This window comes from Mastomys coucha, unplaced genomic scaffold (assembly GCF_008632895.1).
Source record: "Mastomys coucha isolate ucsf_1 unplaced genomic scaffold, UCSF_Mcou_1 pScaffold23, whole genome shotgun sequence".
Taxonomy (NCBI): domain Eukaryota; kingdom Metazoa; phylum Chordata; class Mammalia; order Rodentia; family Muridae; genus Mastomys; species Mastomys coucha.
The window spans coordinates 9,096,504-9,121,010 of record NW_022196906.1 but is presented as its reverse complement, the minus strand read 5'-3'; the positions used below and the strand labels follow the sequence as shown (position 1 = coordinate 9,121,010).

The following is a 24,507-nucleotide window of genomic DNA, read 5'->3' as shown; positions in this document are numbered from 1 at the left end:
TCCTGTGGCTTGTAAGGGGTCAGTAGACGGTGTGATTTCAGAGCACTTTGCTCTTCATACAGTTTGGCTGTGAGTACTGTTCATGCTTGTTGACTTGTTGTCCTTTCCACATTGGCAAATGAAGAGTAATTAATAGGCTACTGACTATGGTGAACACCAAATTAGAAATGCTAACAAGCATTTGATGATCCTTTAAGAACAAGTTGTACAGGCTTTTCTTTGAATTGCAACTGAAAATGTTTTCCTTCTTGCTTCCAGACTTGCGACCTTATTTCTGGAGCGAGGGCCCAACAGGATAGGTGGCATCTACAAGAAGGCGGTTTATAGACACTTCACAGATGGAAGCTACTCCACAGAGATCCCCAAGCCCCCCTGGCTGGGGTTCCTAGGTCCCGTCCTGAGGGCAGAAGTGGGCGATGTGATTGTTATCCACCTGAAGAACTTTGCTTCCAGACCTTTCTCTTTGCACCCTCACGGTGTTTTCTACAACAAGGATTCAGAAGGTGATTCTCCCTCCCTTCTCTGTCGCTGGCTCTTGTTTCTGTTTGGTCACACAGATAACTTAATGACATTGTCAAGGTCAGAGAGCACACTGTCCTAAAGCTTGCTTATTGTCTCCCTCTGCTCTCTCCCCCACTTTTCTTTCCTTCTTTATTTCTTCTTGTTTTTTTATTAGATATTTTCTTTATTCACATGTCATATTATTTCTCCTTTCCCAGTTTCCCCTCGAAAACAAAGCAAAACAAAACAAAACAAAAAAACCCAAAAAACAAAAAACAACAAGAACAAACCCCTGTTGCTTCCCCCCTCCCTGCTTGCCACCTCACCCTCTCCCACTTATTGGCCCTGGCATTCCCCTACACTGGGGCACAGAACCTTCACAGGACCAAGGCCTTCTCCTCCCATTGGTGACCGACTTTGAAATCCTCTACTATACACACGCTGCCAGAACAATCAGTCCTACCATGTATACTCCTTGGTTGGTGGTTGAGTCCCTGAGAGCTCTGAGAGTACTAGTTAGTTCATATTGTTGTTCATCCTAAGGGGCTGCAAACCCTTCAGCTCCTTTGGACCTTTCTCTAGCTCCTTCATTGGGGACCCTGTACTCAGTTCAATGGATGGCTGTGAGCCTCTACTTCTATATTAGTTAGGTACTGTCAGAGCCTCTCAGGAGATAGCTATATTAGACTGGATTGTCCTTTCTTCAGTCTCTGCTCCACACTCCTTCATTACTGGTGGGATTGCAAGCTGGTACAACCACTCTGGAAATCAGTTTGGTGGTTCCTCTGGAAATTGGACATAGTTCTACCAGAGGACCCAGCTATACCACTCCTGGGTATATACCCAGAAGATGCTCCAACATGTAATAAGGACACATGCTCCACCATGTTCATAGCAACTTATTTATAATAGCCAGAACCTGGAAGCAACCCAGATGTCCCTCAACAGAGGAATGGATACAGAAATTGTGGTACATCTTCAGAATTGAGTACTACTCAGCTATTAAAAACAATGAATTTATGAAATTCTTAGGGAAATGGATGGATCTGGAGAATATCATCCTGAGTGAGGTAACCCAATCACAAAAGAACAAACACGGTATGCACTCTCTGATAAGTGGCTATTAGCCCAGAAGTTCAGAATACAGGAAGAACAATCCAAACCACAAGAAACTCAAGAAGAAGGAAGACCAAAATGTGGACATTTCATTCCTTCTTAAAATGGGGAACAAAATACCCAGGGAAGAAGTTTTTTTGAGACAGGCTCTCATGTAGCTGAGGCTGAGCTCAGCCTTCTGGTCCTGTTGTCTCCGCTCCCAAGTGCTGGGATTACAAGTGTGCAACATTACACCAACCCTTTAGAGCATCTGTGAAGATCATGAGCCCCTCAGAAAATAGATTTGTTTGAACTCAGTTCAGGGGATGACTAGAAATCATCCATTGGTCCCTTCTTCAGAAAGCGTTCTCTGGGCCCTGTCATATCTGTGTCTTCTCTGTTGGGGCACATTGGCTTATTCCATAGTAGTTGCCAAGCTGGTATAGTTTTTGCTCACTGTTTGTACATGTCTGTACCTTAGAACACAGGTTTTCCTGGGGGCAGAGACCAATCTGTATTGTTCTGGGCACTGTCCCCAAATCCTAACCCAGGACTTGGCAACTATTCTCTTAAAACTTCAAATACTTCCTCCCCACAGCTCAGTATCAACATTTTATAAAAAGAAAACAGGATCCACCAGGAAAAGGACGTGGACCAAGTTTTTACAGCTGGTGACGTCCAGTCTGATACAGATCCCTGTCACTGGTCTCTCTTATCACTGTGCACTGGTTGCTTTATTTTATTTTTTATCTCCTCTATAGCTTTATTTTTTACTCAAGCTACAAGACCTTCTACTTACATACAGCTTTCCCTTTTTTCCCACATTAATTAATTAATTTATTCATTTAATATCCCGGTCACTGCCCCGCTCCCATCCCTACACTGGTCTTTTGTCTTGTTCTTCCTTGGCCCTTAATCCTGCTGGGTTTCTTGTTAAAACTCAGTACAATATGCACCTGCTCTCAAATACTATCATTCCCCTACCAAACACACAAAATTTTAAAAAATAAACTTTTAAAAAACTCATTACAGTGACCAGGCCAGGCCCTCACTCATGTGATTACAGCATCTTGATTGACTTCTTTTGTTTCTTTTAAGGAAGAGTGTTGCTTTGTAGCCTAGGCCAGCTTTGAACTTGTGATGTTCCTGAGACAGTCTTCGAAGTGTGGGGGGCGGGTTATAAGCATACACAGACTTACTACCAGGCCCAGTTCACTGTTGCTCATGAAAGAACACAGTTTATTCAAAGATGTCTGATCAGGTACCCCATAGGTCCTGGGAAACAGAGGTCTATGAGTCACAGACTACTACTACAAGCATCAATGAATTTAAAAGAAAAGAGCTCATTGAGGGTCTCAATATGCACTATTGACCTATGTTTATCTTTGCATCAGCGCACTACACTTTCTAGAGTATTGGGTATAGTAAAATATTTAAATTGAGTAATATTATAACCCCTTCAACTTTACTCTTCTCTAAGAGAATTTTTGGTTATCGCATATCCTCTTCACTTAAGCAAGACAGCTGAGATATCTTTTTTTATGAAGGTGACATAAACTTATTTATCAATGGAGGAGAAATCACTATCATCCCTTTAAAAATAATTACCCTAAAGTTAAAACATGGAAGCAGCCAAGATTCCCACCAACAGCCAAATAGATAAGGAAAACATGATATTAAATAATGGGGCCTTATTCAGCTGTAGAGAAAAATGAATATTTGCAGGAAAACAGATTGCATCTAGACATGTTAAAAAAGACAAGCCAGATTCTGAAAAGCAAATCGTCCATGTTTTCTTCATATGCAGATCTGAGGCATAGCAACTGTCAACAATTTAAATCCAGCAATATTGATAATAGTGACCATCCCATGATCAAGTGAGATTTGTCCCATGTGTGTATGTATCTCTGTGTGTGTGTGTGTGTGTGTGTAGGGTTACAGGTTGTAAACTTAGAAAGGGGAACACAAGAAGTGAGGGAAGGAGAGATCTTAAAGGAGAGGAGAAAAGAAGAGAGGATGATGGGACCTGTGTGACACAAAGGCAGAGGGGAGCATATTGGAAGGAGGAAGAGACAAGCAGGGGGCGGGGTGGGGTGGGAGAGTAAGAGGATGGCTAACAAGAACAATGTGTGTATGCAAATGTCACAATGAATCCCATGACATTGTATGCTGATTTAAAAATAAATAAATACATAAGTAAAAAGAGCCATACCAAATGAAGTCATGACTTGACATCTTGACTGTACCATGAAGAGCAGGAGTTGGAGCCTCATCAACTTGCAAATTTGGGTCCACACTATGAGTTTCTCTTGTTAAACCCCAAACATCTTATTCCTTGAGGAAGGCAGCTTTCTTGGTTTCTCTTAGATGGTTTGTTGTTTGTGTATAAGCCAGAGTTGATGTTGTGCGTTGGTCTTGTTTCTTCCTGCTTGGGTGAACTTGTTCATTAGTAAACAGTAGGTTCCTTGTAGTTTGAGAATGTAGCATCATCATGAATAAAGATGGTTTAACCCTTATTTTACTTACTAAACTGGCAAAACTTAAGGATAACAGTTAACTAGTCATGGCGAGAGTGAACATTCTTGTGTTGTTCTCAGGTTTTGAAGAAAGCAGTTTGTTTTCCTTTTAATTACACGTGCTGTTCACCATGGGGTTTCCTTTTGTTGAGTTAAGGAAGAGTCTTCTGTTCCTGGTGGCTGAGAGTTTCTCATGGGAGTCCTGGATGTCTTTAGATGCATTTCTGCTTCTTTTGAGATGGCTGTGATATTTGCCCTTGAATCTGTCTATATGTTGCATTAATTAATTTGCAACTTTTTTTTGTTGTTGTTTGTTTTTTCGAGACAGGGTTTCTCTGAGTAGCCCTGGCTGTCCTGGAACTCACTCTGTAGACCAGGCTGGCCTCGAACTCAGAAATCCGCCTGCCTCTGCCTCCCAAGTGCTGGGATTAAAGGTGTGTGCCACCACCGCCCAGCAAATTTGCAACTTTGATATCATGAGGGTAAATCTTATTTGGCCATGAAATACTAAATCTCTTAAATATATAAATATTGATGTGTTTGATCTGTTAATACTTTGCTAACAATTTTTGTGTCTACATGCATATAGAAGCATATAGAATATTTTGTTTTCTTGTGGTGCCATCATGGATTTTGAAATGTACAGCTTCAAAGAGGGAGCCTTCAGAATCATTACCCTGGCAAAGCACACAACCACACTTTTATTCTTCTTGAGTGCTTGTCTGTGAACTATTATCCAATGCTTAAATCTGTGCTCAAAGTTTGAATAGACTCCAGCTATGCCTCATTAAAAACTAAACTGTGCTATAGGAAGGGTAAGGACAGATGATAGAGAGTAGAAATATAAGAAGGTGCTGGGAGTGAAAGACATTGAGCATGGATGCTCTAAAAGCCCTAGCATTTTGTTTTTGACTCAGTACTTTCAGAAGGACTTGGCAAAATGTTAAGTGTGCAGTTATGTAGATTTGTCCTCATTAAGGCTGATTTTAAGAGCACCCCCAAATCAATTACGAATGCTGATATTAAACCCACCATCCAGAGTGATGACGAGTAGGGGACACAGAGTTGAGATCTACAACAAACAGATGGCCCAGGTGATGACAGACAACCGGGTTGGAGTCACTATGCAAAAGCAAGAGCTGTAGAGTGGAGTTGGTAGGGGCCTTGCTTTCTACTTATCACTCTACAATTCAAATGGCTGAAAGGTCTTTGAAGGTACCCTGAGTGCATTTAAGTTAAACATGTAATACTTTCTTGAATGTAATGTTGATTATAAGGACATAATGCTTTTTTTTTTTTTAATATAGGTGTTTTGCCAGCATGTATGTCTGTGCACCATAAACTTATCTGGTGCTAGCAAAGGCAAAAAAAGAGGGCATTAGACTCCTTGGAACTGGAGTTACAGGCAGTTGTAAGCCACCGTGTCAGTGCTGGGAGCTGAACAGCTGAACCTAGGAGCTTAGGAGGAGCAGCCAGTGCTCTTGACTGCTGAGCCATCTTTCCAGCCTCAGTGTAGTGATTTTTATATCAGTGTTATTTGGTCCTTTGTCATACAGTATTTTAACTGAATTAAGATTACAAATAACTTTCAAATACTACATATATCATCACCTGGATATTTATTAATACTTGTACCATTTATATCTAATATACAAAGAAAATCGTATCAGTCTGAGATGTCGGCTAAATGATGGTGTAAGTATCACTGCACACCGTCACAATGTTGATTTCTTCATCTCACTAAGTTAAGAACTCTGTATACAGAACAGTTAAACAGCAAGAGCAGCGACCCAGGGCCCATGCCAGTATCCTAGTGTACAGGAGGAAGGAGGGCTGTCATAGGAGAGCTCCAGGAGCTGTTCCCTCCAGCTTCACACCAGTTTCCTTTCCTCAATGCTGCCATTAGGAATGGAAAGGGAGGCCCAAGAGCACTTCCACTCAGGAGTCCCTGTAGCCCCCCCTTCCACAGCTCTATTACCCAGCCTGAAATATTGTAACCAAGCCTGCGCTGTGGTACAGAGGGGTGCGTGTGGCTGCCAACCATTTGACATCTCTCTCCTAAAAACTGGACAGTCCAAAAAACATTAACAGGTCTGGAGTGTAATCTTTTCTGTGTTGTTTGATTTTATCTTTCTTTGTTTAGAGAGGTGCCAGGCCCAGTCTGCGGATCTGTTTTCCCCAATAAAGTATGCTCATTATGAGTCATTCATTGGGGTTTTCCTTTAATGACTAGACTATAGTTAGCTACTGGCGTAGCTTAGTGGCCAGCAAGTCATTGGACAGAGGCTGTGCTTCGGTATCTTGAGTCAGGGGATCCTGTGCTGTCAGTGGATCAGACAATGCCCTCCAGCGGTTTTCAAACGCCCTAACTTTCACTTTCTGGTAGGCTCTTTGTCTCTTCTCTTTTTACAGTTCCTCTTAAAACATATTTATTTTAAAGTGTGTGTGTGTGTGTGTGTGTGTGTGTGTGTGTGTGTGTGTGTGCTCAAGTCAGCCAGAAGAAGGCATCAGACCCTCTGGAACTGGAGTCGCTTAGTTGTGAGCTACCCAGTATGGTTGATGGAGACAAAACATGGGTCCTCTGCAAAAGCATCAAGTGCTCTTAACCACTGAGCCATCTTTCCTTGTGTTTTCTCTTTGTATACAGACAGTCTCACTGTTAGCCGGCCAGGGATCTGTTTGCTCCAAGCATCTCTATGACTTTAGGCTAGGGCAGACAAATCACACCACTTTCCTCTTGCCCCTCAGATCATTCCTTCCTTCTAAATAACATTGAAATTTATGTAGAAATGCCAACCATTCTAGACGAAAGAAAAAAAAATCTTCCATTTACCATGGCTGCAGCAGATGGACCTCATTTATGACCATTTGGATCAAACTACCTCTCCATACGCCAGGCACAGTGACAGGCCCTTTTAGATCACATAAGCCCCCTTGACTTTATGCAGTAGGTATTATAATTTTCATATTTTACAATCTGAAATTCTTTTTTTTTTAAAAAGGAGGTTGCCAGGCTGTCTAGCTACAACATGATAGAGAGAAGATTTGGTTCTAGGCTGTCTGATTTCAGTGGCTTTGCTGCTCTTGCTCTGAATGCACTTGGAGAACTAACTTAGTTCAGGGGGGTCAGGGTTGCTTGAGCTAGCCCACGCTGATTGCAGAGATCCATACAGAATACATTTGACCTTCACCTCTGTATTCAGGAAAGGTTGTGGGATGACTGAGCAGGGAACGATAGCACTGGAGTTGAGATGAGAAAGAGAACTCTTACCAGAGAGGCAAAAGATGCAGGAAAGCCAGCTAGGAAGTGACCGTAGGTGACAGGGTGAGTGCTGTGATGGCACAGGGGGCAGAATGGACAAATGTAAGAACCCAGGAAGGGAGAAAGGAGGGGAGGCAAGGGAGAGTAGTGCTTTTGCTTCAGGCCCATGGCTTTGACTATTGGTGACTTAGGATGCAGGAGGCTGGCAAAAGAGCAGGTCATGGCAGGTGACAACTCATGCAAGATGGGAAAGGCTCTGGGAAAATTTACATCAGAAACGCCACATAGAAAGGTGTCAGCATGAAGTGCAGGCATGGTGTCTTAAAGTCAAAGTGGCCCTTGTGCCCAGTGGATGACATTGTGGCAAGGGGTAGTATCAGGCAGGGCAGCTGTGCTGGGCACGGGAAGATGGAGTCAGCATGGTATTTTATTTTGAGAGGTTACATGATGATGACAGCAGGCAAAGATGAAAGAGCTAGAAATGCAGACTGAAGAGGAGAGGCCTGGAAGGTCACTGCAGGAGTCACCTCGGGAGTCTTTAAAGTGACTCTAGGAGTTAGTTGATGGATTTTCTCTATACTTTATTTCTTTATAAAATTAAATCCTTTATCAAGTTAAAAGTAATAAATCACAGTGGTCTAACTCCGAGTAAAAATAGCTTTGTTTAAATATCCTCACCTCTTATTGAAAGACAATGCAGAACTCATTTTAAAAAGACTGAAAATGTAATGTATTACATATGTAATATATTATATATATATACACGATTTTCTCACAGAACTTAACTCAAAAATTGTTAAGTTTTACAGAAGAAAAAAATAATATAACTCATTCATATTACCCTAATATACACTAAGTCTATATCTAACAGTATAACCCAAATACAACCTTATTCCTGACAGGATCTAACTAATCAAATTTTTATCTTGCTTTTTCACGGAAAATTCCTCTGACTTTATCAACAGATATTTCTGGCTTTTATCCTTAAGTGTTATGTAGCATACAGTTGTTGAAAGCTGGTATCAAAAAGAAATTGTTGAATGAATAAATATTAAAGAGGTCCATAGACTCTCTCCTCGATAACTTTGATAGAAAGTTAGATATAGATTGTCTCAAATCTCACTCACCTATGTGGGAAAGTGTTTATTTATGAAATAGATATGTACTGGATTGGGTTACACTGAAGAATAGGTGTCTGTCTGGGCTATAGCTCAGTGGTAGAGCCGAGCATGCTTGAGGTCCTGGCTTCAGTCCTCAGGACCATGGTCCTTGCTGTACAGTAGGTTTAACTATTGTTTTCTTCTCAATAGCCTTCTCCAAACATCAAATTACACTTTTATGGTGCAATTTGTTAAGAAAATAGCATTAGATTTGAAGCATATCTCTCCTTAGGGTTGCTGTCTTATTTGAATTTGACTTGTAATATGAACCCCATTTGTTAGCATGTGGTCTATATCCAATTCATTGTTAATGGATGAACCATTGGATGCATAAATGATGGCAGTGGACCTGGAGCATGTCCTTCTCATTCCCTGTCCCTAATAGTCCTCTGTGCTTTTCAGTAATAGGGAAAGTTCTTGTCAAGGAAAGACCTGAAATTCCTGGTCCTTCAGTGTCCCTTGAATCTATCTCATTATGAAGCTGGTCTGTTATCATCTGATGATGATACTGTGCCTTGATTGGTCACTTGCCTTCTGCATAAATTGTCACATGATTTCATCCACTAAACTTTCCTTAACTGAAAAATTCCATGCAGGGATCTTAGTGATAAAATGCAGTACAGGGCAGCCTTCCAAGCTTTACCTGCTGTGTGATTACACACCTTACCTACTGTGCAGTTGACCCTCCCAGGTCTCTGTCTGGAGATTCATTCTTCCCACTGCTTTGTTTTAGTTTCCAGCTGTCCACACATCCCTAATACCTACTGCAGTCTTTCTCACAGGATCATAATATCTCTGTTACCAGGGAGAAACTCCAAGCCTCCCTTCTCATCTCTTGTGAGATGAGTCTGTACTAGGCCCCCAAGTGGTACTTATTGTTGCTTCTGTCTCATCTCAAGACAATGACAAGTGAGAAGAACTGAAACCCTTCAGACTGCTACAACAAGATCACCAGCATCTTTACTAGGAAGACTGTTTCTGGGAGAAGCACTCTGTGCGTTTTCTCACTGAGCGCTCCTGTCTTTGCAGGGAAGATCTCAGCCTTCCAGCTTTCCCAGTGAAAACCAGGTTACTAAGAATTCAGTGGGCTTCACCTCAAGTTCTACAGCAAATACATTTAAATTCATTCGTGTTTGATTTCAAAACTTTGCCCTCCCTACTGTAACATAAAATCTCTGGGTTTTAATGTCATCTTTCCTTTTCTTTGCTCTAAAAGGAGCCTTATACCCAGATGGGACGTCTGGAAGGAACAAGGAAGATGACATGGTCCCCCCTGGCAAAAACTACACCTATGTCTGGCCGGTGAGAGAAGAATATGCACCTGCTCCAGCAGATGCCAACTGCCTGACCTGGGTGTACCACTCACACATTGATGCCCCTAAGGATATCTGTTCTGGGCTAATTGGCCCCCTGCTGGTGTGTAAGGAAGGTAGGCAGTCCCCATCCCCAAAAGCTTCTTCCCAGGTGTGTTGGTTCTTAGGAAGTAGCCAGGCCTCTATGTTCTCAGTGCTCAAGACTTCTGCTTTGTGATTTTTGTACAGTCCTGTCATTTGCATCAGAGCTGGCTTCCATTTGCACGCTGTGGGATGGCGGGTTATCCTTGATTATCCCTGTCATGTTTACTGAACACTGCGGGCAGGAGAGGGGCCTACCCCTAAGGTTTAGTTTATCTCTAACTGCTTTTTCTTTATGCTCTTGATGTTCCTTAAAGGTGTACTGAACAGATACTCAGGGATGAGGACTGATGTGGACCGAGAGTTTGTTATCATGTTCACTCTTGTGGATGAGAACCAGAGTTGGTACCTGGATGACAACATCAGGCAGTTCTGCACTAATCCAAGTTCTGTTGACAAAAGTGATGCTGTTTTCCAGAGGAGCAACAAGATGCATGGTGAGTGTGTACCATGGTACATAACAGGCTTTCTGCGTGATGAGTACTTCAGGGAAGCAAGACACATGGAAACCCTAGACCTTATCCTGCAAGATATGTGGGTTTGGATGACAGTGATTTGGTATAAGACACAACACACCTTGAATCCCAATAGTCTGAGAAAGAAAGGAAAGGCCATATATACAAGCTACGTTGAATAGGACAGACAAGACGGTGGTGTAGAAAATAGAGGGAAAATACAGTGGATATAGTGTATCTTGGTCATATCCACTCTACTGCTTTCTCTAAGGATCTCCATCATATTTCTGTCCCAACCTCATATTTTCCTTTTAAAATTTGTCTATTTCTAATTTACCAAGTCCAATTAATGCTTCCCATTCGTGCATGAGCATGGCATGGCCACCTACTGGGCCATGGGCAACCTACCAATGACCATACTCCCAGAGCAAAGGGGCTTTCCCTCCCTCTGTATCCACCAATTGCCAGATACACACCAGACACTCCTGACTGCCTATCCTTATCTATGCAGGGAAGTTGAGGTGTTAATCCTGTACAAGTGCCACAGATGCTAGGCACTCAGGAGTACCTCTGCCATGCCCCATCCAGAAGGCAGCATTTCATAGCACCCTCTAGTCTGGTCACTCAATCACAGTGCTTTCTAAGCCTTTCCTGGGGAGGGTTGGTAAAAATGTCCCATTTAGGACTCAGCACTCAGAGTCCCTTATTCTCAACACTTTACATAGTGGGATTACTTTTAGATTTGGGATTGCTGCAGGAAAACATCGTAGCGATGACCCACACATGGATTGTCCAGCTTCGGTCCTGCTCATATCTGCAGGGGAGTGTCTTCGACTGGTGTGTTTGTGTTTGCAGCCCTCAATGGATTCCTTTTTGGAAACTTGCCGGAGCCTGAGATGTGTGTTGGTGAATCCGTGTCCTGGCACCTGTTTGGAATGGGGAATGAGATAGACATCCATTCCATTTATTTCTATGGTAACACCTTCATCACCAGAGGGCACCGGGCAGATGTTGTCAACCTGTTTCCAGCCACCTTCCTCACAACAGAAATGATAGTGGAGAATCCTGGAAAATGGATGATAACCTGCCAAGTCAGTGACCACCTGCAAGGTAAACTGGTTGAAGGCTAGTGTGGAGGGGCTTGAGACGGGGCCTACCGTCTTGCACTACCAACCCAGGACTGGGTTCTACCACAGGCAGAGGGTATCTTAAGTAGATTCCCATATGCATCGCATTTAACATCTGCAAAACACAGTATGTGTTTAGCATCATATATATAATATATGAAATATGATATATGATATATAATATAACATATACCATATAATTATATATAAATTATATAATAATATATAATATATAATATATTACACATAATATATTATATGTCACATATCATATATCATATGTCATATATTATATATCATATATTATATATCATGTATATATCAGCATCATATATATACATATATATATGTATAATGATGTTATTAAGATTGATTTGAAGCCTTAAAGGAACTTAGAAATCAGGACTTCAACATTTACAAAGTGGGTGACATACGCTCCCCATGGGTGTGTTACTCACTACTGTGGAGAAGTCTGTAGGGCTCCTGAGGAGTGAACTGTAACATGAGCCTAGATGTGTGGGAAGTAACTGGATGAAAGAAGCGATGAAAGGCCACACAAACTGAAAAAGTTCATATTCTCTTCCAGTGACTGGAAATGAAACAATTCACATTTGACACTGGAAAAGTCCTTGATAAGAACAGGAGTCAATTCCCCACCCAAGGCTTGAATTTCCCTTTCATCTTTAAGTCCTTGTGCCAGTTCAGCTCAGCTCCAAACCTTCTCTGTTGGAACATTCCTTATACTGAGACAATATGGGTCCATTGACATATTCTGTGCTTAGGAGAGGTGGACTTTACAAAGAAAAAAAAACCTGGCTTATGTGCCTACCATATATCTTGGTCTTGGGTCAGGTTTGTGAAGGAAGGGTGATGGGGGAGACGAGGAAGGTAGGGATTTAAACGGCTGGGCTGAGAAGGTGATGGGACATCTGCAGGCAGGTGCAGCATCCACACCCTCAGGCACACTTATGCTGTACTGTAGTAGTCAGTGCAGTGGCTTGGGATGATAAACATCAACATACACATGTAGAACGTACCCTGTGGGGGAAACTCTGGGCCCTGGTCACCAGCTGAGGGGCAGTGGCAGAGTTATACTGTATAACGAGATCTGCTCTTAGATAGTAAAAACAGGGAGAGAAAAAAAATATGCCAGTGATAGAGACCCAGAAGGATAATGTCTGGTTAAATGTGGATGCTACTAACTACACACAGATGCTACCAGGTACAGTCCTGACTTGCAGGGCATGTTGATAACATTTTCTTGTTCCTATTATCCTTCTGCAGTTAATCCTGGTGTCAGTCAGCTGGGCTATTCCAGCTAAACTCAGGCCAGTTAATACATTTTGGACACTAGTATGGAAAGACCAAATTCTTTTTAGATTTATTTACTTTATTTACATGTACATGAGTGTTTGCCTGCATGTATATGTGTGTCTGGTGCCCACAGAGGTCAGAGGGTAACCATATCCTCTGGAATTGGAGTTCTATATGGTTGGGAAGCAACATGGTGCTGAGCATTGAAACTGACTTCTTTAACTTAACTGCTCTTAACTGCTGAGCCGTCTCTCCAGCCCCCAAGCTCTTATTCTAAATGTAGCACACACTCTTAAATTTGGGAAGAAATTTTCTGATGTAGGAATTCAAAGTCCAGATTTAAACTAAGACAGCAGCAGCCATTTGAAGCAAGTATGGCAGCTTGGTTTGGCTAGTAGTTGTAGCCATAAATTGATATTTATACATTGATCAATATAAAATATTGAATTGTCCATACTCTCAGAAATATTATAAAACTATAAATTTTTGCAATTTTATTTTTTAAAAAAGATTTATTAATATTTTATGTTTATGAGTAGTAACCTACATGTATGTCTGTGAATCATGTGTGTAAAGTACTCATGGCAATCAGAAGAGGGAGTTGGATTCCTCACAACTGGAGTTACAGACAGTTGTGAGCTACCAGGTGGGGCTGGGAACCAAACCTGGGTCCTCTACAAGAGCAGCCAGTGCTCTCAACCACTAAGCCATGTCCTGAACTTGGATTTCTTAAAAGCCAACAGTCCCATCTAGAGATATCGCTATCCTTTCTGAGATGATGCTGGTCTGTTTCCACTTCCCGGCAGCTCAGTCTCCTACTCACTGATGTATTTCAGCAGTGTTTCCTTGTGACTGAGCAGAGTGACTTTATCAGTGTTGATGCCTCCAATGTCACAGCAAGATGGCTACTGAGGCACCTGTTCTGCTTAACACTTCTGCTCGCTCTACCATTTGTTATGACAGTTTCAGATAAGTCTTCCCAAACTCCTGGATTTAGAATTCCTGTATTAGACTTGGATTTTTTTTTCCACGTCAGACCCCCATTGCTTGGTTCCCTACCAGCATTGTTACGTATCCACTCAAAGCGTGAGAGTGTGTCTGCCCTCCGTCTGCCTGATAACCCTGTGAATTATACTCTCAGACCGTATTTCTGCTATCAGTGAACAATGGCCCTGAATAATTGCAATTGAGATAGCACTTTTCCATTTGTTTATGACACCAAATGACTGGAGTCATTTCTTTTCTGAATAACCCATTTCTTCCCCTCACCCATTTTCTATTGGGGCTTTTTTTTATGTTTAAAATTACTAACTTTTAATTTTTACTTATTGAATATAAATATATTAACTCCCTTTCTTGCTATCTTTGTTTATCATCCAATTTTCTACATAAGTTTCAAACGCTGATGAGGTCAAACCTGTTCCATTTCTCCTGGGCATTTTATCCATGCCTCAGCTTGTGTGTCTCTCTCTCCCTCTGCAGCTGGAATGCTGGGGCAGTACAACGTGGGCAGCTGCAGGGGTAACGCTCCTCACCCAAAAGTGTGGGGTCAGCAGAGGCGCTACTACATAGCGGCTGAAAAAGTCCTCTGGGATTATGGTCCCCAAGGCTATGATAGATTCACTGGATTTCCCCTGAATGCTTCTGGCAGGTAAGAACTCTGCTGGTGTTTGTAAGTCCTTCTCCAGAGCAGTGTGCAGCAGCAAGCTTTTCCTGTGATCTCACTGTGTCTCAGATGGCAGACACATGATGTCAGAGCTGCTAGAATTCTTGTTGTGGACATGGCTGAGAACTGGGAGAGTGGTTATTTGTGATTGTTGGTTAGATCAAAACCCAAGAAAAACATATTCATTCACTCACTCGCTCATTCATTAACTCAGTCATTACTCATTCAGGTGATGTATTCATTAACTCACAGATCCATCCATTCACCTACTCTCTCACTCCCATTCATTCACAGATCCACTTGCTTACTTATTCATAATCATTCACTCATTCATTAACTTACTCATTCACTCACTTGTTCTTTTTTTCTTTTTTTGCTTTGTTTTGTTTTTAATCAAATATTTCCTTAGCACCTCCTATGTGCAAACAATGGTGGTCAGGGCCATTTGAAGCATTGAGCTACAGACTGCCCATGTGGATCAGTATCAGAGAGGGAACAAAGCAGAACTCTGTATGGAAATAAACCATTGTGGTCTAATGACATTCTTGTCTAAACTACTACCCGGCTTCTCTGTTCTTTGCCTCCTTGTCCAGTTAAGTGCTGTGAAGCCCAAGTCCTGTGTTGCTTCTTAACTGAAATCTCTCCCTCCCCAGTCTTGAGTCTTTTGGCTTCCACAGCACAGAGTATTTTTCAAGTTGACATAAAAAATAATTTTATTTTATGTATATAGGTAGTTTGCCTCTATGTATGTCTGTGCACCCCATGCAAGCCTGGTGCTCATGGAGGCCAGAAGATGGTGTCAGATCCCCTGGAACTGGAGTTGCAGATAGTTGAAAGCCACCCTGTGGGTGGTGGGAACCACACCTGAGTCTCTGGGAGAGCAGCCAGTGCTCCTAGCCTCTTTTCAAGTTGATTTTTTTAAAAGTGGCTGTAAACTTGTGACTTACATAGTCTTGGGTAGTGACATCTTCAATACACTAAGAGCACAGAGAGCTAGCATGAATCAGAAGCACAAAGCACAAAGCACCATTGTACTTCACAATTCTGAAATTAGGCATTTCAGGCATATAGTTTATAGACAACTTTCCATAAGTTAAACCATTTGATTAACTAGACATCATGCCTCAATCTCCATTTCTTAATCATGTCATGTAGAAAAGGGTTTATGATATACAAGGCCTAGCCATTGGCTTCAGTGAGAGCTCCACGGATGTTTGCTCTATAGAGAAATCAGGTAGCTTTTTATTCCTTTTTAGGATGTTGTTCTGGAACCCCATTGTTGATAAATGAGGATTTTCCTGTGATTTCTTTAGTTGTGGGGCCTCTGGGGAATGAGGTACAAAGGTGAAGAGGGGAATGGGCTTGAGAACAAGCTCCTAGGCTGTTGGCTTCCTCGAGGCTGTGCTGTCGGTGATCCCTAGGTTGTGTTGAGCTGGGGCCTGTGCAGGCTTGGCTGGGGAGGGGGTGATAATTTGGACAGATGTAGATTGAGCTCCATGAGGACGGCATCTGGGAGATGAGTCTGGATATCTTCTCAGATTCCCATGTATTCCCACAGTGACTCTGCAGTATACTTCACACAAGCTGACAACAGAATAGGAGGAAAATACTGGAAGGCTCGGTACACAGAGTATGTTGATGCCACTTTCAGTAGAAGAAAGATGCCCTCTGATTCAGAAGCCCATCTTGGAATCCTTGGTACGTGCATCCTGATGTTTTGAGGGGCGTGTGTTCATCTGGGAGCAGACAGCTCTGCAAAGTAACTCTTTTGCTTGCTCTGTTTTACTTCTTCATCTCTTTTCATCCTCTTCTCTTACTTCCCAGGTCCAGTCATCAAGGCAGAGGTGGGTGATATCCTTTTAGTGACCTTTGCCAACAAAGCTGACAAGGTTTACAGCATCTTACCCCATGGTGTATTCTATGACAAGGCATCGGATGCAGCTCCGAATGTAGATGGTAAGCCTCAAGCCAGCTCCTGAAGGAAATAGTGTGAGAGAGGAAAGGATTAAGAAAGAGAAAGAGGTACCAGGATGATGTCTCAGTGGGTAGGTGCTTGCTATGCAAGCATGAAGGCCCATGGTTGGATCCCCAGTGCCCATGTGAGAGCTAGGAGAAGTATGAAACATGTGTATGATCCCAGTATTAACGTGTGTGGTTGTCTGTGTGTGTGTGTGTGCGCGCATGTGTGTGTGTGTGTGTGTGTGTGTGTGCGTGTGCGTGTGCGTGTGCGTGTGTGTGTGTGTGTGTGTGTGTGTGTATGTGTGTGTATGGGGTGTGTGTGAAAGGAAGAACCCCGAAGCTCACTGGGTGGCCAGTGTAGAAATCAGTGAGCTACATGTTCAATGAGAGACCCTGTCTCAAAAAATAAGGTGGAGAATGATCAAGAAAGATATCCAAAGTTGACCTCTGACCTCTCAATGAATGCACCCATATGTGCATGCCCCTTCCACCCCCACCCCACCCCCCGTATGAACAAGTATATCAACCATACACACAAAAGGAGACAAGTTTGGTTCAAGTCTCTAGTCCTTTTCCCAATTCCGAGCAAGCTTCTAAGCTCTGTGAATGTTGTTCTTCTTGCCTATCAATTACAAATTATAACAACACCCTTACAGGGCTTTAGACAGGACTGAGTGCATTCAAGCCTAGGTTAAGCCTACAGCCATCTCTTAGGAAATGTTAATTTCTTGCCTTTCCCTTGGTGATAAAAAGACTGCTTCCGCAATCTTGTCCAGTTCTCCAACATGGAGAGTGTGTCTGCTGCAAGTTGCAGGGGATTCTGCCGGCAAGATGAGATCTGAGGGTAAAATCTGATCTCACCATTTAGTTGACAAAAACATGTCATATGTGTCTTTGTGTACATCCACCAGCATATATTTATTGAAAATCAGTGTTGTGGGCTCATATCTATGGCCTTTGCCCCTCACTGAGCAGGGAACACAGGCTCTCTGCACACACAAGAGGCGGTGGGAACTACCCTTACATTCCTGATACTGCTCATAGGATACTGCTCATCCCACCTCTGCACGGGACATCATGGCACCAGAGATAACTCCTTGTGATCTACAATGGAGCCAGGCCCAGTGGAGTGAGAGATTTACGGTGATGCTGCAGGTTGAAGCAGAGCAGAGGAGGGAGACGCTCCCTCAGACCCACCCTATCTCTGGTGCTCATTGCACCCCTGCCTGCCTTTCTCACCCCCAATTCAAGATGCTCAGAGTAACTGGGATAGGAAGGGCAGTTCACAGCTAACACCTGAGACAGAGAGACAGCCAGGATCTTTACTTGCTAAAGAGGATCCACTTTGCTATTCAGGAAACTCACTGGGAAACTGAAGAGTGTAAGGCAGGACAGAGCTGCCTGCTTGCAAAACCCTGGGCACTTGCTCATGCATTCTTGTTTTTGTTGTTTGGTTTAATTGCTAAACTTGCACACTGCCCCCTCATATTTTAAGCTTGTTAAAGATAGGGCTCTGCTTTAACAATTTATTTTTAAATTCTTATTTATGCATGTTTGTGCAAATATGCATGCGGTACATGCATCCCTACTGAGAACAGAGGAGGACATCAGATCTCCTACAGTTAGAGTTCCCTGCAGTTGTGAGCCACTTGATACACAGGTGTTGGGAATTGAACTCAGGTCCTCTGCAAGAGCAGTACATGCCATTAGCTGCTGAGTGTTCTTTCCAGTCCCCAACAGAATTCTTGCTTAATTCTTCAAGGTGTCTTCTTCAGGACTGAGTATAATATATTTCACATAGAAGACATTTGGTGGTATCTTACAGATTTGTATTTAATAGTGTGAATGGAATGCTATTATTCTCTTAATATCAGCTAAACATGTCATGAATACAATATAGGATATAATCTGCAAGGAAGAAAACACATCAGTTTTAACTTCTGTCTCATAAAATATCATCTGAGGGGATCTCAGGGTAGAATTTGTAAGGAAAAACAACCTTCTTTTTGTGAAATATATCATCAGAGAAAGTTGCCGGGGCTGGGGACCCAGCAGGGCAAGCTTGATGTTCTTGGCTGTATGAAACTGTTTCATTTATATTCTCAGGATTTCTGAAACCAGGGGCTCATGTCAAGCCAGGTGAAACCTTCACCTACAGGTGGACAGTGCCGGAAAGTGTCAGCCCGACAGATGAAGACCCCCCGTGCCTGACCTATCTTTACTTCTCAGCGGTCCAGCCGATCAAGGACACTAGTGCTGGGCTTGTGGGGCCTTTGTTGGTCTGCAAAAAGGGCACCCTCAATGCTGATGGGACACAGGTAGGCCACCAATGTCACCACACTCTTTTCAGAGTTATAGGTGGGAGGGACCAGCAGTGTGGCTGGCGACTAAGCAGCCACTAACAAAACAGTGTCTCTTTCTTCTGCAACTGACTTCTATGGTTCTTTTTAAGATTCTGACCTGTAATTATCATTTCTTCTTGTGGTGTCGTTGGTATTTGGTTGGCTTCCTTACCTGTATGTTGCCTTGATTCTGGAAACTTCAGAGGTTATATGGGTATGTGATTGGATTTTTTTTTTTTTTTTTTGCTGAGAGAGGTTTCTCAGACATGGGCACATCCATGAACATTTTCAGCATCTTTTATCCAAACGCTCCAGACCAGACCAATCAGAATCTCCTGGTGACTCCAGTCTGTGCCAAAGCCGAGGGTTGCTGTAAGTCACTGGAGATTAATCATGGTAGCTGAAAGGAAGAGACAACATGTGACAGCTGCTTCTCAGTCCCAAATCTGAGGTTTAGGTGGTTGCACTTATGGATGGGACAAAGCATAGGATCTCAAGCAGCCTCCACACAATTGGAACTCATTTATGAACAGTGGAAAAATCTGCTCACTCAACAGCTCATTTCCTCCTAGTCAGAAACTGCAGGTCAATCTATTTAAATGCTGTATCTCATGATATCTGGCATTGCATGAGCCCGTTGTGTGGACTCAAGGACTGCCTAGCTGGGCTTTAAGGATAGAAGACATCCTGGTCTATCTTAGACTGTCAGTTATCCCTCTGAGGAAGCAACCTTGGGAAGATCTGCATGCGTAGCGCAGTGAGCATGTGCCCTGTGCCCCAGCAGCATGAGAAGGCAGTGCAGCGTGGTGGTTTGTATTTTAAAGGTGGAGAGACTGAGGCTTAGAGACACTGAGTGAGACACAAGGAACTATTCCTAGAAAGTTTGAAGGTCACACCATTGGACTTGGCATCTAACCCTTCCTCTCCCCAGTGCACTAACCTATCTGCTCCTCACTGTGTTGGCAAGTCCTGAGCCAAAAAGGCAAAGGGCCAAGAGCTACTGCTTAAATAGTTCTCATTTTCATTTTTCATGTTGTATCTACTCAATGGAAACTGAGTGGAAAATGAGAAATGAAAAACTCAATGAAAAATTAGAGTTGGCAGAGGATGTTGCTAAGTCAAATACTATTCATAGTGAGACTACTTATTCAAAATTCATGAAAATAGACAAAAGTCCCAAACAAACAAACAAACAAAATCCCACAGTTAAGTACCTGATATTTAGTAGAGAGACAATAAACATTTGGCCCCAGACAAAACCATTAGTGTAAAATGTTCCTTAGAATGTATGTCAGACTCTGTAGAATGAAACCTGCTCAGGGTTCTTCTGGGTAGGTGGAGAGAGGGAGGGACTTAGAGAAGAGTGTTTCTTTCCAATGAGTTGTCACTCTCTCTCCCAGAGGTGAAGGGGTGTCATAGAGTATGGTCAGGTGACACAAGGTTGATTGCTGATCATTATTGCCTATACATAACCATTCAATTAAACTCCCAAATTCCAAAATGTCCAAATAAGACATTCTGTCTTACTCCTTCTTCCTTCTTTCCTTTCCTATTTCCCTTCCTCTACTTCTTCCTTCTTCCTTCTTCCTCTTCTCTCTCTCTCTCTCTCTCTCTCTCTCTCTCTCTCTCTCTCTCTCTCTCTTTCTCAACACATGTGTAGAAGACAGAAAGAGGAGGTGGGCAGGGAGGGGACACTAAGCCTACATCAGGTTATTGAGAAAGGCAATAGGAGAACATTGCTAAAGAGCTTTGTGGGGCAAGCAACAGCAGAGATAAAGAGGGGGGGGGAGCACTCAGAGAGTGGTGTGGATAGCAGGCATGTTAGAGACAGGTAGACAAGGGACAGGCCACACTCAGCATCCTGATTTATGAAATGATGGGTAAATCTATGGTTAATGTTGGTGACCCACGCTGATGAATTTTAGAACTAATGCAGCTGTATGTTGTATGTCTTTGTTTCTCCATTTTCTTTAGAAAGGAATAGACAAGGAATTTTACCTACTGTTCACAGTGTTTGATGAGAATTTCAGCAGCTATCTTGATGAAAACATCCAGAAGTTTACTTGGCATCCTTTCAGTGTTGACAAAGAAGACAAGGAGTTTGTGAAATCTAACCGGATGCATGGTATGAGAGGCTGGGCTGCAGCTGGGAAATGCACCTGAGCCTGCCTAATTTTGGTGTCTTTGTTATTGCTCCTGGTCAGGAGGTAAATCATTTCATGACTTCAGAGCTCCCAGAGATACTGTGAATCTGACACTTCTAAAACATCATGCCATCTGTACACAAAGCAATACAGAATTTAAAGTAGCAAAGAACACAGAAGATCCAAAGTATAGAAAATGACTGATGAAGTCCCATATCCAGTCTAATAACAGGAGATTATGGAGAATGATCACACATACACCTAAGTATACCTAAGCAATTACAATGTAAGCATGCTGCAAGGATTAATTTGCTAAACACAAGTGGTTCCACATCATCTTAATTTGGAATTAATGGCATAATGGCAAGCCACCCAGTGATTGTCTGTGACTAGCATGGGAGTCTATTGGTTTCAGCCATGTTGCCTAATGTAGCTAAAGGAACAAGCTAAAGACCAGACACCAGAATGCAAGGAGCAAGCAGCTGTCCAACTTGCTAACATACTGTAACGTTTCAGTGTATGAATATGAGGCTATGAGGTCTCCCATTTCAGTTCCAAGCAAAATATTTGTTTATTACCCTTTAAAACAATATAAAAGAATGCATAAATAGGTTCCCAAATCCCTCCCTACTTCAGGAAGTTTGCAAAGTCCAAGGTTACAATAACCCTCAGTAACTAGGTCACAACTCCCATGATTCCCAGTACTGAGGTCTAACTTGCATTCCTAGTACTTGGACCTATAGAATGGAAGGAGCAATGACCTTCAGTATCAGCTTTCAGGAGAGCTTTGCTATAACTAAATTAGGTTTTAGTTCCAGTCTTCTTTGCATGGCAAGGAAGGGAGAAGAATCAAAAGACTAAGGCTAAAGGGCTTCATATGTTGCTCTGCCATGAGCTATGTGGATTAAAATGGTATTTATGAATGAGAATGAATGAAAGGTCTAGAAACAGAAGCATTAAATACATGTTTAGAGACAGAAAAGATTCTCTTCAAACTCAGCCAAGTGTGATAATACTCTTTCAAATTCTGTAGACAAGATTTAGTTTATTGGTAAAAAATATTATCAATATCTATTTAAAAATATAGGGTTTTTTTTTAGACACTCCAGAGCTTTCTACTAAAAATCCTAAATTTAAGTACACTTGGTAAGTACCACAGATTTATCTGACAGACACAGAAATAAAAGGAGATTTTATTCACAAGAAGGTTATATCAGAAGACCATCTGTGTGTATGGTAGCTAGTCCTCCCTGTTTATGGCATTAGCTGGGAGTCAGATACTGCGTGTGAGTCATAGTTACATGAACTCACCAGTTAAGCACTGCTTTTTAGTCATACCATTCACCCATACTGAATGGGATGTAATGTCTCAAAATCATTCTCAAGGCACCGTCCTAGAGAGCTACCATTGATGGATGGGATTGATAGACAAGGCAAAATTAACTGATTACCCTGAAAGCATGGGCTTATTCATTTTATTAGTTATTTTCTTGATGCTAGGTGGGCTTTTTCTTTTTTCTTTTTTGTTCTTTTCTTTCCTGCTGACAAAATGCCTGGCAAAAGCAACTTAAGGGAGGAAGGGTTTATTCTGGCTCAGAGTTCGAGTGGACCATCGGTCATGGTAAGGAAAACATGGTACTGAGAGCAAGAGGCAGCTGCTTTCATTGTCCTCAAGAGGCAGGAAAGGTGGGAGGTAGAAGGAAGAGGGAAAGGGAGGGAGGGAGGGGAGAGGGATAGAGAAGGGTAGGAAGAGGGAAGGAGGAGAGAAGGAGAGCAAAAAAGAGGGAGAAGGGGAGAAAAAGAAAAGGAGAGAGGGAAAGGGAGAAAAGGAGGGAAAAGGAGGAAAGAGAAGGAGAGGGAGACAGGGAGAGAGAAGGGGAAGGAGGAGAGAGAGAGGGAGGGAGACAGACAGAAAGAGAGGGATAGAGGGGGTAGGAAATGTTTGCGTGCTGGCGGTCAGGGCGCCTTTTCCTTTTTATTCTGTCCAGGGTAGGCATTTCTCCCTCAGTAAACCTCTCTGGAGATGTCCTCACAGATACATCCAGAGGTGTGCCTCCTGGGTGATTCCAAGCCATCAGTGAAGATGGCTGTCACAGTCCTCATGCCCACATAACTAACCCACAGACCTCTCGGTTATCTCAGGGGATAAGACAGTGAGTGTTAATATACAACAGGCTTACTTACTCACGTTCTAACCTTCCTAATAAACCCCAATCTGCCTCCACTGATCATATCTGCAAATGCAATGCCTATTTACTGAAACGCTTCCTAATTACTCAGAATCTATGAACTCTGCAAATGAACATCTGATAACTTTGAGAAGCAAATGCAAAGCCATTTGCAAATGAGAGTCTGTCGGAATCAAATGCACTGAATTCAGCAAGTTAATAACTAAGGAAGTCACCTGACAAGGAGCTAAGACAAGAACCTCAAAAAATTGTTTTATAATCAAGGATTTTCTAGATGAATATGGGAAGATGATGAAGTCAATCGACACTATGTTTTTTAAAAAAAAATATTTTAATTATTTTATTATGTGTTTGGGTGTTTTGCCTGCAAGTTTGCCCATGTATCATGTGGCCTATGGAAGCCAGAAGAGGGAGTGGATCTCCTGGGACTAGAGTTACAGATGGTTGTGCCAGGTTAGTTCCCAGCCATATGGGTCCTCCAGAAGAGGGGCATGTGCCCTTAACCACTGAGCCATCTCTCCAGTCTCCTTAAATGGCATTCTTTTATAAGGATGGTGCTCTTGTGATATGCCAATGTGTTGACAGTTTTGTCATTTTTTTTAAAAAAATGCAAAAAACAACCTGATTTGTTCTTTAGTAATTCTTGGAAAACTGGTCTTAGAAAATGTGTTGCTAATTTTAATGTATTTTATAATTTTAGTATATTTTCAGATTTATTGTTAGTTCTATCCACCTTGTAGCATTTTTTTAGTAGTATTCATTCTCTAATAACAAGGATCTTACGTCCAGCTCACATGCTTGAGATTCTCCCACAAGCACACTGATAATTGTGCTCTGAGATAGTGATGTTTTGTACAACTAGAGAGTTACAGTGGACACTCACTAGCTTCTCCCTTCCTCTTAGTTATTAATGGCTACATGTATGGCAGCCAGCCAGGCCTAAGCATGTGCAAGAAGGACAGAGTTTCCTGGCACTTGATTGGAATGGGCACCGACACAGACATGCATGGAGTTTATTTCCAAGGCAACACCATCCACCTGCGAGGGACTCATCGTGACTCCCTGGCTCTGTTTCCCCATATGTCCACGACGGCATACATGCAGCCAGACCATTCAGGTAAACCTGCCAGGGCTACCTCAGGGGCTCAGATTCCAACTTGACCTCATAAAATCCTCATATAAGAAAAGCTGGGTGGCTGGGCGGTGGTGGTGTAGTGGCCGGGCGGTGGTGGCATACGCCTTTAATCCCAGCACCTGGGAGGCAGAGGCAGATGGATTTCTGAGTTCGAGGCCAGCCTGGTCTACAGAGTGAGTTCCAGGACA

The 24,507-nt window shown here is 42.5% G+C and overlaps 1 protein-coding gene across 2 annotated transcripts in view; it reads left to right on the top strand.

Annotated features, from left to right (window-relative positions):
* The window catches only part of Hephl1 (hephaestin like 1), a 64,371-nt gene that overhangs the window by 15,137 nt on the left and 24,727 nt on the right, over positions 1 to 24,507 (top strand). For both annotated transcript variants that reach the window (XM_031343540.1, XM_031343542.1), the window contains exons 2-11: positions 259 to 503; positions 9,751 to 9,963; positions 10,246 to 10,425; positions 11,299 to 11,553; positions 14,367 to 14,535; positions 16,109 to 16,248; positions 16,375 to 16,506; positions 18,616 to 18,827; positions 20,826 to 20,976; positions 24,089 to 24,301. In XM_031343540.1, coding sequence (XP_031199400.1) covers positions 9,798 to 9,963; positions 10,246 to 10,425; positions 11,299 to 11,553; positions 14,367 to 14,535; positions 16,109 to 16,248; positions 16,375 to 16,506; positions 18,616 to 18,827; positions 20,826 to 20,976; positions 24,089 to 24,301 — 1,618 coding nt within the window. In that variant the 5' untranslated portion in view covers positions 259 to 503; positions 9,751 to 9,797. The remainder of the gene's footprint in view (positions 1 to 258; positions 504 to 9,750; positions 9,964 to 10,245; positions 10,426 to 11,298; positions 11,554 to 14,366; positions 14,536 to 16,108; positions 16,249 to 16,374; positions 16,507 to 18,615; positions 18,828 to 20,825; positions 20,977 to 24,088; positions 24,302 to 24,507) is intronic.